Source organism: Poromitra crassiceps, assembly GCF_964638095.1.
Source record: "Poromitra crassiceps genome assembly, chromosome: 4".
Taxonomy (NCBI): Eukaryota; Metazoa; Chordata; class Actinopteri; order Beryciformes; family Melamphaidae; genus Poromitra; species Poromitra crassiceps.
In genome coordinates this window covers 61,150,347-61,167,846 of record NC_139626.1, presented here as the reverse complement: position 1 = coordinate 61,167,846, position 17,500 = coordinate 61,150,347, and the positions used below count along the sequence as shown (strand labels likewise).

General features: G+C 43.1%; 1 protein-coding gene across 1 annotated transcript in view; it reads left to right on the top strand.

Annotated features, from left to right (window-relative positions):
* Window positions 1-17,500, top strand: part of LOC310774718 (protein LTV1 homolog) — a 92,843-nt gene that overhangs the window by 73,162 nt on the left and 2,181 nt on the right. The window contains exons 9-10 of the mRNA XM_083634842.1: window positions 10,762-10,814; window positions 15,483-15,683. Of these exons, the coding sequence (XP_083490968.1) occupies window positions 10,762-10,814; window positions 15,483-15,683 (254 nt within the window). The remainder of the gene's footprint in view (window positions 1-10,761; window positions 10,815-15,482; window positions 15,684-17,500) is intronic.

Genomic DNA, 17,500 nt, shown 5'->3' with positions numbered 1-17,500 from the left:
TAGATTGGTGTAATTTTTTCCTCTGAGTAGTGGGTGATGTCTTGAAACTTGAAGTAGTACTTGGATAGAAAGCAGTTTTTGTGTACAATATCCCTTTAAGTATCTGGACAGAAAGTGGTATTTGGGTAGAACATACTGTCAATACGACAAGTACTCCTCTGGCTCTGCAGATACATATAATATGGTCTACAAAGTTAAATACAACAGTCTGGATAGCTCACTTGGTAAAGCACATGACTTATGCTAACTAAAGACCATTGCCGCTCAAAGTTCAAACCCGACGTGGGATGAAAAACTTTCAACTTCAGACAGGTAAGTCAGTAACAGTAATTAACACCCCACATGCTGCCTCCTTATTTTGCGGTGTTTCATGAACTTTTTCAATATCTTGGAAATGTTAGCTGGAGATTGCGTGGCTGTGTTCAAGAACGTGTTTTGCAACAGGAGAGGTTAGTTCTTGTCTCATGATGGAGCTTTTGTGTTCTGAAATCAGAATTTTCAGTTGTCATTGTGTCTTTCCCACACACAAATCAAACCATAGGGCGTAGTGGCGTCCACTACAGAAGGTTGATGGGGTTTATCCCTGAAATTGCTTTTGGTGACTATAGCCAGCACCCTGCATGGCAGCTTGTCATGCAGTCCATTTACCATTAAGGACATTTTCGTATTACACACATAATGCACCACTTTACATTAAAAGTATGCCCTGAATGGAGGTGTTTGAACTAATTGGTGTGGGTTGTGCTGTTACAATGAGCACATGAGTGACAAGGATAATTCAGATTGAATTCTCTTTTTGGACCTTTCACATGTGAAGACACAATAATGTATTGGAATGTTTTTCCTCTCTCATCTGAAAGAAGGCTCCCAGCAAACACAATTACATCATGATGATGTTCTGATATCATCTTTCAGTGACGTCCAGGACTAGGCCAAATCACAGCCGATTTGAGGATCATTTAGACATCTACACAGGAATGTCAAGATGACGTCGAAATATGACATTACCATGAATAGGCATATTCAGTTATTCTGCTATGTACACAGTGTGTATTCAGCAGCGTTATACATAATTATATCCAGATTAACCTTTATTCTACATTTTCAAAAAATAAAACAGTTACCTGGCCGTGGTTTGAACCCAGGACCTCCAGCTTTGTGGTCTGCTACTTTACCCCTACACCATCCTTCCACAGCAATGACGAGGCACGGATGTAACCTTATTATGGCATAAACTTGTTTTTATTCAAACGTGGGTGTCAAGTCTTTGTGGATCGGGCATTACTGTGTGACATCTAAACCAACTGTGTATTATGTTACAGCAGATGCAGAACCCCAAAACACATTAACCCCACCCAAAATGCTACATTCCAACTTCCAGTAGTAGTAGTAGTAATAGTAGCAGAAGTAGTAATAGTAGTAGTAGTAGTGTTGGTAGTAGTGGGAGTGGTAGCAGTAGTAGCAGCAGTAGTTGTAATTGACCGGTTAATGAGTTGTGGGCAATTTAGTGTTGGCGTGTGTTTCATTAAAAGTTTCGAGATTTATCATTTCAAAACGGTTTCACGTATCCAAAATCCTTTAATAACTTTAGGTCGGGGTAGTCCATACATGACCCAGAAAATGTTTCGTTTGATTTGGCCAAACGGTCTAGGAGGAGCTCGAAAAAGTAGGTTTTTGATCAAATTCAAAATGGCGGAAAATCTACCAGACATAAATGGGCGTGGCCTAGTAGGTTAAATGCATGATGCTCCAGGGAAACCAGTAGATGTGGACTTTTCATTCTACAACTCGTGGTTCAGAAGTTATGGACCGACAAACGTGAAATTGGCTGTTATAGCGCCACCATCTGGTGGATTGGTGTAATTTTTTTACTCTGAGTAGTGGGTGATGTCGTGAACCTGTGTGGAAAGTTTGGGTGATGGGGGGGGGTATGGTTTCTGAGATCCACACACTTTTAGGGCAGGAAAAGAACAAAAGCAAATACACAAAAGTTTAGACATTTATAATTTCAAAACGGTTTCACGTATCCAAAATCCTTTAATAACTTTGGGTCGGGGTAGTCCATAGATAACCCAGAAAAAGTTTTGTGTGATTTGGCCAAACAGTCTAGGAGGAGCTCGCAAAAGTAGGTTTTTGATAAAATTCAAAATGGCGGAAAATCTAGGCACACGCAAATGGGCGTGGCCTATATGGATAGATGCATATTGATCCAAGGAATCCAGGATAAGTGAAATTTTGAGTATAGGACACACGGTTCAGAAGATATGGACCATAACGCGAAATGGTCTGTTATAGCGCCACCATCTGGCCAATATGGGTAATTTTTTGTTTCTGAGTAGTGAGGCACATTTACAATCTATGTGCCCAGTCTGGCTACGCTGAGCATTACAGTTTCTGCTGTACATACAGTTTTACCGGAGAAGAAGAAAAAAAATAATCAGAACAGATACAATAGGGATCCACGCACTTCGTGCTTGGACCCCTAAATATAGCCGCAAGCGGCGATGACGGGGTCCAAGCAAGGTCAGTAAGGATGTAGTGGTCAGTAAAGGGTGATGGGGTCAGTCAGGGTGTTGTGGTCACATAAGTACTTGTGACTTGAAGTAGTACTTGGATAGAAAGCAGTTTTTGTGTACAATTTCCCTTTAAGTATCTGGACAGAAAGTGGTATTTGGGTAGAACATACTGTAAATACGACAAGTACTTCTCTGGCTCTGCAGATACATATAAGATGGTCTACAAAGTTAAACACAACAGTCTGGATAGCTCACTTGGTAAAACTCATGACTTATGCTAACTAAAGACCATTGCGGCTCAAAGTTCAAACCCCACGTGGGATGAACAACTTTCAACTTCAGACAGGTAAGTCAGTAACAGTAATTAAAATCCCACATGTTGCCTCCTTATTTTGCGGTGTTTCATGGACTTTTTCAATATCTTGGAAATGTTAGCTCGAGATGGCTGCGTTCAAGAACGTGTTTTGCAACAGGAGAGGTTAGTTCTTGTCTCATGATGGAGCTTTTGTGTTCTGAAATCAGAATTTTCAGTTGTCATTGTGTCTTTCCCACACACACATCAAACCATAGGGCGTAGTGGCGTCCACTAGAGAAGGTTGATGGGTTTTATCCCTGAAATTGCTTTTGGTGACTATAGCATGGCAGCTTGTTATGCAGTCCATTTACCATTAAGGACATTTTTGTATTACACACATAATGCACCACTTTCCATTAAAAGTCTGCCCTGAATGGAGGTGTTTGAACTAATTGGTGTGGGTTGTGCTGTTACAATGAGCACATGAGTGACAAGGATAATTCAGATTGAATTCTCTTTTTGGACCTTTCCCATCTGAAGACACAGTAATGTATTGGAATGTTTTTCCTCTCATATATCTGAAAGAAGGCTCCCAGCAAACACAATTACATCATGATGATGTTCTGATATCATCTTTCAGTGACGTCCAGGACTAGGTCAAATCACAGCCGATTTGGGGATCATTTAGACATCTACACAGGAATGTCAAGATGACGTCAAAATATGACGTTACCATGAATAGGCATATTCAGTTATTCTGCTATGTACACAGTGTGTATTCAGCAGCTTTATACATAATTATATCCAGATTAACCTTTATTCTACATTTTCAAAAAATAAAAAAGTTACCTGGCTGTGGTTTGAACCCAGGACCTCCAGCTTTGGTGTCTGCTACTTTACCCCTAGACCATCCTTCCACAGCAATGACAAGGCACGGATGTAACCTTATTATGGCATAAACTTGTTTTTATTAAAACGTGGGTGTCAAGTCTTTGTGGATCGGGCATTACTGTGTGACATCTAAACCAACTATGTATTATGCTACAGCAGATGCAGAACTCCAAAACACATTAACCCCACCCAAAATGCTACATTCCAACTTCCAGTAGTAGCAGTAGTAGTAGTAGTAGTAGTAGTAGTAATAATAGTAGCAGAAGTAGTAATAGTAGTAGTAGTAGTGTTGGTAGTAGTGGGAGTGGTAGCAGTAGTAGCAGCAGTAGTTGTAATTGACCGGTTAATGAGTTGTGGGCAATTTAGTGTTGGCGTGTGTTTCATTAAAAGTTTCGAGATTTATCATTTCAAAACGGTTTCACGTATCCAAAACCCTTTAACTCATTCAGGGCCAATGACGTCTTTGACGTGTTATCAGGAATAGCCCAGAGGGCCAATGACGTCTTTGACGTGTTTTTGTTTTTATTACTGCAGGGCGTAGTTTAAACACTTCCCCAGCCTGTCACATGGTATCAGGTCCCTATCATCTAAGACAACACGTGAACAAACACATACCGCAGCTGTTGTTTTGAAATTGAGCAGGAGGAATATCAGAAAACGATAAGGAGCTTGCCTTGTGCAGACAGGAGAAACCCCATTGAAACGCCCCTCGCGCGCTGCAGGAGCTGGTCGCTTTCCTGTGTGCCAGCCTTCCTGTGTGCCAGCCGGAGAAAACCGGAGAAAGTAATCCACAGATGCGTTTGATCATCGGAGGAATGAGGAAATGATCGATCAGCAGTGATCAGAGGGCGGTGAGGACGTGTTGAATAGCCGAGGGGAAAACGGGAAGGATGCAGGGAGGATATGACAGGGGGAGACATGGACGAGCAGCACACGAACAGCTAGGCAGGCAGAAGCCCGCTGCCCGTTCTCAAGAGCTTCATGAAATCGCTGGACTGCGTGCCCTCCAGTGTAGTGTCTCTGCTCCAGTGTTGCTCCTGGCCAATCCCGGCGCCACAGGGCGTGGTTATTGCTTATCCTATGTGGGGTTAGAAATCACGCAACGAAGGGGGATCGTGTGTGTGTGTGTGTGTGTGTGTGTGTCTGTCTGTCTGTCTGTCTGTCTGTCTGTCTGTCGGTGTGTCTGTCTGTCTGTCTCTCTGTCTGTCTGTCTGCACACTCACTCACACTGCTGTATTGTTGAATGTAAAAAAAAGCACTTCATGTGTATATATATATATATATATATTTTTTTTTTTTTCATTTGTGTCATAACGAATAGTATTTACATGTCTGATGTCAATACAGTTCAAAATAAAAGAATTGAGAGCGAGTTCTGCTTGAGAATGTGTATTTTACATAAATTGCATTTGCTCCTGTTTGTCATCTGAGAGAGAGACATTTTGGGTGAAAACAGGGTGTATATAAATGGATATAAGTAGAGTACAGAACATGCTAAAAGCTAACTTTTTTTTTCCTGGTGAACCCAGAGACGTACATCTTCATTTTGAGGTATTGCAAATCACTCTGGTGCTAATAGATAATTTACTGTGGGTCTTGAAAGATGACCAACAATTATGAAAATCTTTGGCCTGTGCTAAATATTGGCAGTCCTAAACTGGCCCTGAATGAGTTAATAACCTTAGGTCGGGGTAGTCCGTAGATGACCCAGAAAAAGTTTTGTGTGATTTGGCCAAACGGTCTAGGAGGAGCTCGCAAAAGTAGGTTTTTGATCAAATTCAAAATGGCGGAAAATCTACCACACAGAAATGGGCGTGGCCTAGTGGGTTAGATACATGATGCTCCAGGGAAACCAGTAGATGTGGAATTTTGATTCTACAGCTCGCAGTTCAGAAGTTATGGCCCGACAAACGTGAAATTGGCTGTTATAGCGCCACTGTCTGGTGGATTGGTGTAATTTTTTTACTCTGAGTAGTGGGTGATATCGTGAACCTGTGTGGAAAGTTTGGGTGATGGGGGGTGTATGGTTTCTGAGATCCACACACTTTTAGGGTAGGAAAAGAACAAAAGCAAATACACAAAAGTTTAGACATTTATCATTTCAAAACGGTTTCACGTATCCAAAATCCTTTAATAACTTTAGGTCGGGGTAGTCCATAGATGTCCCAGAAAAATGCCCGTGTGATTTGGCCAAACGGTCTAGGAGGAGTTTGCAAAAGTAGGTTTTTGATAAAATTAAAAATGGCGGAAAATCTAGGCACACGCAAATGGGCGGGGCCTATATGGATAGATGCGTATTGATCCAAGGAATCCCTGAGAAGTGAAATTTTGAGTATAGGACACACGGTTCAGAAGATATGGACCATAACGCGAAATGGTCTGTTATAGCGCCACCATCTGGCCGATATGGGTATTTTTTTGTTTCTGAGTAGTGAGGCACATTTACAATCTATGTGCCCAGTCTGGCTATGCTGAGCCTTACAGTTTCTGCTGTACATACAGTTTTACCGGAGAAGAAGAAAAAAAATAAAAAAATAATCGGAACAGATACAATAGGGATCCACGCACTTCGTGCTTGGACCCCTAAATATAGCCGCAAGCGGCGATGCGGGGTCCAAGCTTCCGGTGACTTGGGGGGTATATGTCAGATAGTGCACATTTATTCAGACTTGGTATGTGCACAAGTAAACAAAGTTTGGTTGAGATCCGGTGACCTGACGGTTTCCAAGCAGTACTAGTAGTAGTAGTAGTAGCAGTAGTAGTAATAGTAGTAGTAGTAGTGTTGGTAGTAGTGGGAGTGGTAGTAGTAGTAGCAGCAGAAGTACTAAGAATAGTAGTAGCAGCAGCAGCAGTAGTAGTGGTGGTTGGCTGTTATAGCGCCACCATCTGGTGGATTGGTGTAATTGTTTCCTCTGAGTAGTGGGTGATGTCTTGAAACTATGTGGAAAGGTGGGTGATGTGGGGCGTATGGTTTCTGAGATCCACACACTTTTAGGGCAGGAAAAGAACAAAAGCAAATACACACAAGTTTAGACATTTATCATTTCAAAACGGTTTCACGTATCCAAAATCCTTTAATAACTTTAGGTCGGGGTAGTCCATAGATAACCCAGAAAAAGTTTTGTGTGATTTGGCCAAACAGTCTAGGAGGAGCTCGCAAAAGTAGGTTTTTGATAAAATTCAAAATGGCGGAAAATCTAGGCACACGCAAATGGGCGTGGCCTATATGGATAGATGCATATTGATCCAAGGAATCCAGGATAAGTGAAATTTTGAGTATAGGACACACGGTTCAGAAGATATGGACCATAAGGCGAAATGGTCTGTTATAGCGCCACCATCTGGTGGATTGGTGCTTTTTTTTGTTCTCCGAGTAGGGGGTGACCTCTTGAACCTATGTGGAAAGTTGAGGTCATGTGGAGGGTATGGTTTCTGAGATCCACACACTTTTAGGGCAGAAAAAGAAGAAAAACAAATAGACAATATAGCCGCAAGCGGCGATGCGGGGTCCAAGCTTCCGGTGACTTGGGGGGTGTATGTCAGATAATATAGACACTGAATTGCACATTTAATCAGAGTTGGTATGTGCACAAGTGCACAAAGTTTGGTTGAGATTTGGTGACCTGACCGGGTTCAAGCAGTAGTAATAGTTGTGTGTGTGTGTGTGTGTGTTTGTGTGTGTGTGTGTGTGTGTGTGTGTGCGTGTGCGTGTGTGTGCGCACTGGAGCTAGCGGCTGAATTACACCAACTAAGGTACAACCTTGCTACAGTGAACATTTAAGCTAGAATCAGGGTGTAAATGACATTTTCAAGTCAACTTGGCATCTCAGGGCTTGTGGAGAGTTTGATTACACCAGGTGAGCAGTATGGAAGCATTCTATGTATTTGTTTTTTCTATGTTTTTGCTCATGGTCAACTTCACTCAGCAGACAGCTCTGTGCCTGTTGTGGTTAGAGTACAGTTCTATCTCTGTGTGTGATGCGTCCAGAGTGCTTTACCCAGTACACCGACTGCATGCAAGTACCGCATAGTACCCCACTTCAAATAAACCAAACTATACCTTTCACAAATCAACTCAATAAGTGTCAAACTAAATGAATGCCTGCTAAACTGTTTTCGGATGTGCGAGATGTGCAAAATAAATAAGCATTGTTTCCGTTTTCGGTGGAGTGTCCCTTTAAGGCCAAAACTAACATCTCAGTTGGCTTTAATTAAAACACAAGATAGGAATACATTTCAAATCACAACACATTGCCGTCACTTCAAATTACCTTCATACCTCCCTTTACATAACATTGAAAATATATTTCAGATTGTGTAAACCTCCCTTTAAACTCACGGATTTGGCTTTTGGAGGTTTCATTCAGCAGGTTTCAAAGATAAGTTGAATTGGATGTTAAAAAACGTTCCCTCTATACTGCCAACTGTCTTGCACCATCTCCATTCATCAGTGATTCAGTGCACCTGGTACAGAGCCTGACCACAGCCCAACTCTGATTGGCTCAGAGTGATGTCAGTCACACTGCAGGATTACAAGCCCGCCAACTTCTGTTTCATGTAAAATACATTGGTGATACATTTTGCAGTGTAAACATTGGTGAACTGGGTTTACAATTATCAAATTATGTGTTCTTAAGTTAAAGCAACTCTGCTCAACATGTGGTAAAATATCAGCCAGGATGAGTGGTTATGCGTGTCACACCTATGAACAGGTGAGGGCAATGTGACCCCTCAGCACTGGACCCAGATAAAACCACAAGGAAAGATGGCAGGCACACAGCAGGACAAGGTGCAGGGTGATTTTATTTTCCCAACATCAAAAGTGACAGTGAGGCAATCAGCATGTTGTCTGTGGATAAGAACACAAACAGAATTATTTACCCAAATACACAATGTTAACAAGCAATCCAAATTACATCAAATTAGCAATAAACAAACAATGTAACAATCAATTAAAGCAACAATAAACAATATATTTTAACCATGCTAAAGAAAAAAACATATGCAATTCACCTTTAAGGTCAGCATGAGTTGGACTGGCTCACAGCACCTCTGTAGCAGCAGACTGGGGTTTGGGGCAAGTTTTGCACTTCTTTTATAGCCATAGCTCCACCCATCTCCCCACCCACGTGGCACAATCCACAAGTGAGTGAGTGAAGCACTCTGGGAGATGAAGTACACCAGTGGTGGCCATTTTAGTGTGCGTGTGCGTGTGCGTGTGTGTGTGCCCGTGTGCGTGTGCGTGTGCGTGTGCAAACAGACAAAATAGTCATAGGAAGTAGTATGTTTAGCAATAAAAAACAATATAACAATCAAACAAACAATAAACAATATATTTTAACCATGGCTAAAGAGAAAAACATATGCAATTCACCTTTAAGATCAGGATGGCTTGGAATGGCAATTCAACAATGGCTAACAAAACTACAACTTACTTAATAATGCATCTGAAGGGAGGATAAACACCAAAGGACTGAAACACCAACACAGCCTCTACTGCAGTAACGGACACACACTGAGTGTAGAGGCTGATTAGCGTCTTAAGTGCAGGTGTGTGGTGATCAGTCCAGAATTAGGTGCAGGTGTGGTGTATATGTGTGTGTGTACGTGTGTGTGTGTGTGTGTGTGTGTGTGTGCGCGTGTGCGCGTGTGCGTGTGTGTGTGTGTGTAGATCCGGTGACCTGACGGTTTCCAAGCAGTACTAGTAGTAGTAGTAGTAGCAGTAGTAGTAATAGTAGTAGTAGTAGTGTTGGTAGTAGTGGGAGTGGTAGCAATAGTAGCAGCAGAAGTACTAAGAATAGTAGTAGTAGTAGTAGCAGCAGCGGCAGTAGTAGTGGTGGTTGGCTGTTATAGCGCCACCATCTGGTGGATTGGTGTAATTTTTTTACTCTGAGTAGTGGGTGATGTCGTGAACCTGTGTGGAAAGTTTGGGTGATGGGGGGTGTATGGTTTCTGAGATCCACACACTTTTAGGGCAGGAAAAGAACAAAAGTAAATACACAAAAGTTTAAACATTTATCATTTCAAGACGGTTTCACGTATCCAAATTCTGTGTAAGAGTTTTGGTCAGGTAAGTCCAGAGATTGCACAGAAAAAGTTTAGGCTCATTCAGGCAAATGGCCTGGGAGGAGATAGCAAAAATAGGTTATTGACAAAGTCCAAGATGGCGGAACATCTAGGCACACGCAAATGGGCGTGGCCTATATGGATAGATGCGTATTGATCCAGGGAATATAGCCGAAGTGGAATTTTGATTCTACGCCTCACGGTTCAGAAGATATGGACCATAACGCGAAATGGTCTGTTATAGCGCCACCATCTGGCCGATATGGGTAATTTTTTGTTTCTGAGTAGTGAGGCACATTTACAATCTATGTGCCCAGTCTGGCTACGCTGAGCATTACAGTTTCTGCTGTACATACAGTTTTACCGGAGAAGAAGAATAAAAAAAACAACAATAATCAGAACAGATACAATAGGGATCCACGCACTTCGTGCTTGGACCCCTAATAATTCACTTAGAAATAGAAATGAAAATGAAATTGACCTACAAATGAAAATAGGAAAAAAATAGTACTAAGTAATACAAACTTAACTGAATAATAACCATTTTGGGAAAACAACCAGCTAGAAATTACAATTAAAAATAAATAAATAAATAAATAGCAGAATTAAAATAATTGATTCAGCCTGTATGGAAAGGTCTAATTATGACTGTTTTGAAAGACTGAAAAGCGTCAACTTCACTTTTTCTTTTTTTATGTGTGATTTTACAAACCTTTATCAATAATAATAAACCATGAAATTTCACATCATTTTGTACCATTATTATTACGTACCATATCTGTGTACATTTGGAAAAGCCAGAGCAAGTACAGGTAATAAAGGAAACCGCTACTAGATCATTGTATTATGTCAAATGTACTTTACGCAGAGGCCATGCATGAGTGTGTGGGTGAATTGCATCTGTATTATTATTATTCTATATGTATGTCTTTTTCTTTTCTTTTTTTACTGCATTTGACCAACAGTTTCCACCTTGTTTCTTCTTCTCTGTAGGTACATATTCAAACTTGTATAACCGGCCCAAAATCATTCAAGATCCACCAAAGGTAAGAGCATTTGTCTGTATGGATTTTTTTGGCTGCTGCTATTACTGGAGAGGTTGTGTACCCCCTGCAACCCCCTCAAGGACCGCTGGGGGTCCCCGGACCCCACTTTGAGAACCACTGCCTTTATAGGACTATAGCAGAAGGTCAGTGGTGTAATGTAAAAAGTATACATACTTGAGTACTGTACTTAAGTATTTTTTCTGAGTATCTGTACTTTACTTGAGTATTTATATTTCTGTCAACTTTCAGTTTTACTCCACTACATTTCCCCCCAAAAATGGATACATTTATTCCACTACATTTCCCCCAAGCATCTTAGTTACAAAGTAAAATGAATTTTCAGAACTCTTAACATCTGTCTGTGCCTTATCCCCCATTGTCATCTTACAGGGTGACTTTAACATCCATATTGACAACCCGTCCAATGCCCTTGCAAATGATTTCACCTCACTCCTGGACTGTCTCGGTATCACTCAACATGTTAATTTCCCAACGCACAACAAAGGTCACATATTAGACTTAATCTGCTGCACTGGTCTCACCCCCTGTAACCTCTCCCATGCAGTTTTCCCCATCTCTGACCATAAAGTTGTATTATTTGACATCCACGCCCCCCTACTAAAAGCAAAAGAACACCGGACCATCTCCTTTAGGAACATAAAACGCATTAACCCCTCTGATCTCACCTCCCTCATCAACTCTTACCCCTGCCCCCCCCCCACTCTCCTCCCCTGCTGACTTGGTGAATCATTACAACGACTGTCTCTCCTCCTCACTTGATGCTCTGGCCCCCCTGAAAACCCGCACAGTCTCCTTCACACACACTGCTCCCTGGTTCACTGCTGACCTCCGCCAGCTCAAAGCCGCCGGCCGCCGACTGGAGCGGCTTTGCAAAAAAAACGGACTCTCTGTTCACATCCAACTATACGCCGATCACCTTCATCATTACAAGAACGCCCTCTCCACTGCCAAATCCTCCTACTACTCCAACCTCATCAACACTGGTAAAGGCAACACCCGGGCCCTTTTCTCAACAGTCAGCCATCTACTTCAGCCCCCCAGGACCCTCCCCCCAAACATCACCTCTGATCACTGCACTGCCTTTCTGCAATTCTTCAACTCTAAAATCAATACCATCCACCAACAGCTGGCCTCATCTAACACTCCCGCCAGTGATCCACCCTGGATGGCTACCTTGGCCAAGCCACTCATCTGTCCCCTCTCCAACTTTACTCCAGTCACAGAACACTCCGTCTCCGATCTCATCCGAAAAGCCAGATCCACCACCTGTCAGCTTGACCCCCTCCCCACTACCCTTGTCAAAGCCTGTCTGTCTTCCATTTCCCCCATAATCACTAAAATAATCAACTCCTCCCTCACCTCTGGTACTGTCCCCCCCCAGCTCAAAATGGCCGCAATCACACCCACCCTCAAAAAACCCGGTCTTGACCCATCTGACATGAACCACCACCGCCCCATCTCCAACCTTCCCTTCATCTCCAAAACACTTGAGAGGGTGGTTGCCGCACAACTACAGTCCCACCTCGACTCAAACCACCTCCATGAACCCTTTCAGTCCGGTTTCCGCGCTAAACATAGCACCGAAACAGCCCTTGTTAAAATTACGAATGACCTCCTCCGTGCAGCTGACTCTGGATTACTCACCATTCTCATCCTTCTTGATCTCACCGCCGCCTTCGACACCATCTCCCACCCACTACTCCTGCAACGACTAGCTGACATTGGGATCACTGGCACTGCACTCTTATGGTTTTCTTCATACCTCACAGACAGACATCAGTTTGTACAACTTGGGAATCACAGGTCTGGGTGTTCTGCTGTCTCACTGGGTGTCCCCCAGGGGTCAGTGTTGGGCCCAGTGCTATTCATCACTTACCTCCTTCCCCTGGGCACAATCCTCTGTCACCATGGTGTTCAATTCCACTGTTACGCCGACGATACACAGCTCTACATCTCCACTAAACCCACCTCCACCCTCCCCCCCACCTCCCTCACTGCCTGCCTCCATGACATCAACAGCTGGATGAGCAGGAATTTTCTAAAACTTAATGGCAATAAAACTGAGGCCCTGCTCATCGGCTCCAAAAACACACTCACCCAATCCCAAATCCCCCCCACCCCCCACATCACCATTGACGGTTTCCCTGTTCCCTTTTCTGCACAAGTCAAAAGCCTCGGTGTCATCCTGGACAATACCCTTTCCTTCGCCCCCCACATAAAAAATATCACCCGGACTGCCTTCTTTCACATCCGCAACATCTCTAGACTCCGCCCATCCCTCTCCCAATCCAGCACAGAAGTTTTGGTCCATGCATTTGTAACATCCAGGATTGACTACTGTAACTCTGTTCTCTCCGGCCTCCCCACCAAACTCCTCAACCGACTCCAGCTCATACAGAACTCTGCCGCCCGGATCATTACCCGCACTAAATCCTCTGATCACATCACCCCCATTCTCATCCAACTCCACTGGCTCCCTGTTCCATATAGAATTAACTACAAAATCCTCCTGCTCACTTATAAAGCTCTCAACCACCAAGCACCCATCTACCTCTCTGACCTTCTGCACGACTACACCCCCTCCCGTTCCCTGCGCTCCTCCACTGCTGGTCTCCTCACTGTCCCTTCACACCGCCTCACTACCATGGGTGCAAGGGCCTTCAGCTGCACTGCCCCCAAGCTCTGGAATTCCCTACCCCCACACATCCGACAGTCCGACACCATCACAACATTCAAATCCCACCTCAAAACTCACCTGTTCAAACTGGCCTACTCCCTGTAATTAATGTCACTTCTGCTTCCAATGTCACTCCTGCTGTAATTTGCCCTGTTTTTAATATGTATATGTTCTTATTACGTGAAACTGTTTTTATATGCACTGTAAGGCGACCTTGGGTGTTTTGAAAGGCGCCTCGAAATAATAATTTATTATTATTATTATTATTATTATTAAAATCAGAAGAAATTGCGTAGCCTGCAAGCAATCAGGTTTGCCGAATCAGTGCTCCTAGTTTGCGAGTTACATTAATCACGATCCACACGCCATTCCATTTGGTGGCTGTAGTGCAACATAACGTTGTTTGCCAGCGGCTATAAAAGTCAAGAAGAAGAAATAGCCTTCCACTCAAGCCCAGGCATGTCTTTTGCTTGATTTTTTTTTGCAGCATTTACTTGTACTTTTTACTTTCAATACTTAAGTATTAATATGAGAAAATTACTTTTGATACTTAAGTACAGAAAATATCAAGTACTTTAAGACTTTTACTCAAGTAATATTCTAATGAGTGACTTTGACTTTTACCAAAGTCTTTTTCTGGGAAGATATCTTTACTTTAACTCAAGTATGGTTTTCGAGTACTTTATACACCACTGCAGAAGGTATGGAGGATTTGAGCCCAGCTGTTGTGGAGAGCAGACTGAAAAAACATTCACAACCCAGGAAGAAATCACAATTTAGGGTCAAGGAAGCACTTTGACTTGGTTAAAGAAAATCGGGGCAAAGTTGTTTAACTCATTCACTGCCAACAACGTATGAACACGTTTTCAGAATCCAGCTGTTCCCTGCCAACAACGTGTTTACACGTTTTTGGCATCGATTTTTTTTTTGTTGACGGTGGGTTGTGCATCTAAGCCTTTTACATCTCTTATATAATTATTGGAGCCACCGAACGTTTACAACCCATTCCACCGACCCACTAAGTGGCAACAGTGCTCTCCTGGCTAGAGAAAGGAAAGCATTTTTTTAACTTGTCAAGCCATTCTCAGCCCAGCCATTCTCCTTTTCGCGCTGATTGCTGGCGATGCGGGATTGCAAATTTACATAATAGATTCAGCCGATCTACTATGATCGGGTGATAGATTACAGTTGGAGGAACACACTTTGAAACACGCAGCATAAATATGACCAGAATCGCAAAAACTTCTCTCAACCAAAACTCCAAACGAGCGAGTCCTTCCCGACTTCCTCAAACAGCGGCCCAGACATGCAGGCACAGGAGAGCAGCAAAGCACTGACTGGTGACAAGCTTGTCCGCCCACGGAGGGCGGAGTTGAAGCAACTCGAGAGGGAGGGAGAGAGAGAGAGAGAGAGAGAGAGAGAGAGGGAGGGAGAGCGAGAGGGAGGGAGAGAGAGAGAGAGAGCGAGAGGGGGAGGGAGAGAGAGAGAGAGAGAGCCAAAAATGAATGGTTAAAGTGACAGTTCCATCCAATTTCACAAAAAGCCGTTTATCTCTGAATATTCTTTTTCACGCTAAAACCATGCTGTATTCAACTGCTAATGCTTACATAACTACTAACTCTACAAACTAACTCTTTTAGACAGAGAAAGTACACATTCTATTAGTACTTTTGAGATATTGTATGTTCACAAACTCCAAGCTGAAACGAATCCTCGGCTCTTATAAAATGAGCCATAATCCTCAAAAAACGGCTTGGCAGAAGCTACCTACAGCAAAAAAAAACGTCTGGCAGTCAATGTGTTAATTTGACAATGGCGACAGTGGGACCCTGTATTTACTAAGTTACTAATTAAACACTAAATTGTAACTAATAGATTGTCAATAGGTACACTCGGCTCACATACAGCTCACTGAAGAAGGGTTTGACTGTGACCTGAATGAACTTGTCTTTCTTGCGTGCGCTCCCCAGTCGAATCCGATCCGAGTGTCCTGCAAGACGGGCATCCCCCTGGACGTCCTGCCGGGCAGAGGGCCGACCGCCAGGCAGGCCGAGCGCATGGAGCGCATCAACGATTCAGACCTGCCGTGCGTCTCCACCCAGCCCCGCAGCAAGGACGAGAGCAAGGAGGAGAGGAGGGCCAGGAAACAGGCCGTCAAGGAGGAGCGCAAGGTGGGTTACACTACCTTTAAATCCAGGCACCCACAGCGAAGCCCCCAGACGCATCGGGTCGGCCGTCGGCCATCTGTCGCTCTAGTATTTGCGGTGTGTCCCGCACCGTTCGTTCTCTCTGTAGTCGGCTTTTGCGGCGGCTTTTCCGGCCGAGAGAGTGACTTCTCTCTCGTTGGTGAGAGAAGTCACTCTGATTGGCTGGTCAGTGGTAGAGAAATCACTCGGATTGGCTGGTCAGGGGTAGCGAAGCAGGAGAGAGGAGGCACACACAAAACGCTCTGCTCATTTTCCAACTTTATCTCACCTGATAATTCCAAAACACATATTTTCATATTTAGGGGTTCAAGGAATGCGTGCCCGTGCATGTCCTCGAGTGCCCACCGCCCGGGTGGGGTTGTCAAAAGGGCCTTTCTGTGTGGAGTTTGCATGTTCTCCCCGTGCCCCCTGTGGGTTTCCTTCATATAGGAACCCCTTCACCAAAACATTCAATATCCTGGTTGCTAATGTGGTTCCTCCTCTGGTCGTTAAGGGCGCCTGTTCGGAGGGAGGGGAACTGGTTGGAATAGTGTGATCCTCCCACGTGCTATGTCCTACCGGTGAAGCTTCCCCTGTCAGGTGAAAAGAAGCGGCTGGCCTAACTGCCCATGTCTCAGAGGAAGCATGGAGCCAGTTTTCGGCTCTCCCCAGATCAGCAGAGGGTGGAGCAGCAACCAGGATAAATAAATTAAAATTAGCACTAATGGGGGATAAAAATGGGATAAAAAAACGGGAAAAAAAATATTAGCCGAAAAAAGAAAAAAAACATTTGAAAAGAAAATTGGCCTGTGGTTGCCTCAGTGGCAACCACATTTTAACATATAAACAATAGGGACAGCAAACAGCAAAATGTGCACCCCAAAATAAACATGTTTCTAATATTCCTAAAACCAGGCCCGTATCTAGCCTGCCACACTAGGGTGGGCTGGTAGGGGGCAACTTTGGCGGTAGGTTGCCAGAGGTAGTGGGTTCGGGGATGGGGATTAAATTGCATTATATTCAGTGGCGCTGGAAGTACTTTTAGGTAGGAATGGACTCTCGGTGCTGCCTGCAACCCTAACCCTAACCCCAACGGAAGAAAATTTGACGTTTTTTGGACTTTCATCCAAGAATATTTAATTTTAAATTAACATTAGGATTATACTGTTGTGATGTCATTATTCAGTATCTTCTCCTTTTCTCACTCACTATCATGTAACCACCTGCTCTCCCTTTAGTTGTTTTACACTACAACAGACAGCAACACAGGCATAAACACTGAACCAAATTGTTCCAGTAGGAGTCACCATTCTGTTTTGGGTCACCAAACTGTAAGTAGGAACTTTCACTCAGGTGACAGGCCAATGTTTACATTATTATTGTCAAAACTATTAGCAAACTATGTACAAACTAACTATTTACAAAACTATTGCTATATTTCCAAGACGTTTAGTCTTATTCAAACTCAAACTGAAAAGTGACAAAGAAAACTACCGTACTTTGAAAGCAGATTGACTTACCCTAAAAACAAATAAAAATACTTCATCCAGTTTAAAATAATAACATTTCTTTTCATTGGATGATCTTATTTCTCAAATCAAATTAAAGACTAACCCAGTGAGACTTCTCACCATAGCTACAAACTATACTTGCCATTTCGACTTCAAAACTATATTTACAAGACTTGTAGTCCAATTCAAACCCAAACTGAAGTGACAAAAAAAACAATCTTTAAATCAGATTGACTTACCCTAAAATTAAATAGAAAGCCTTCATCCTTAGTTTAAAATAATAAATTCCAT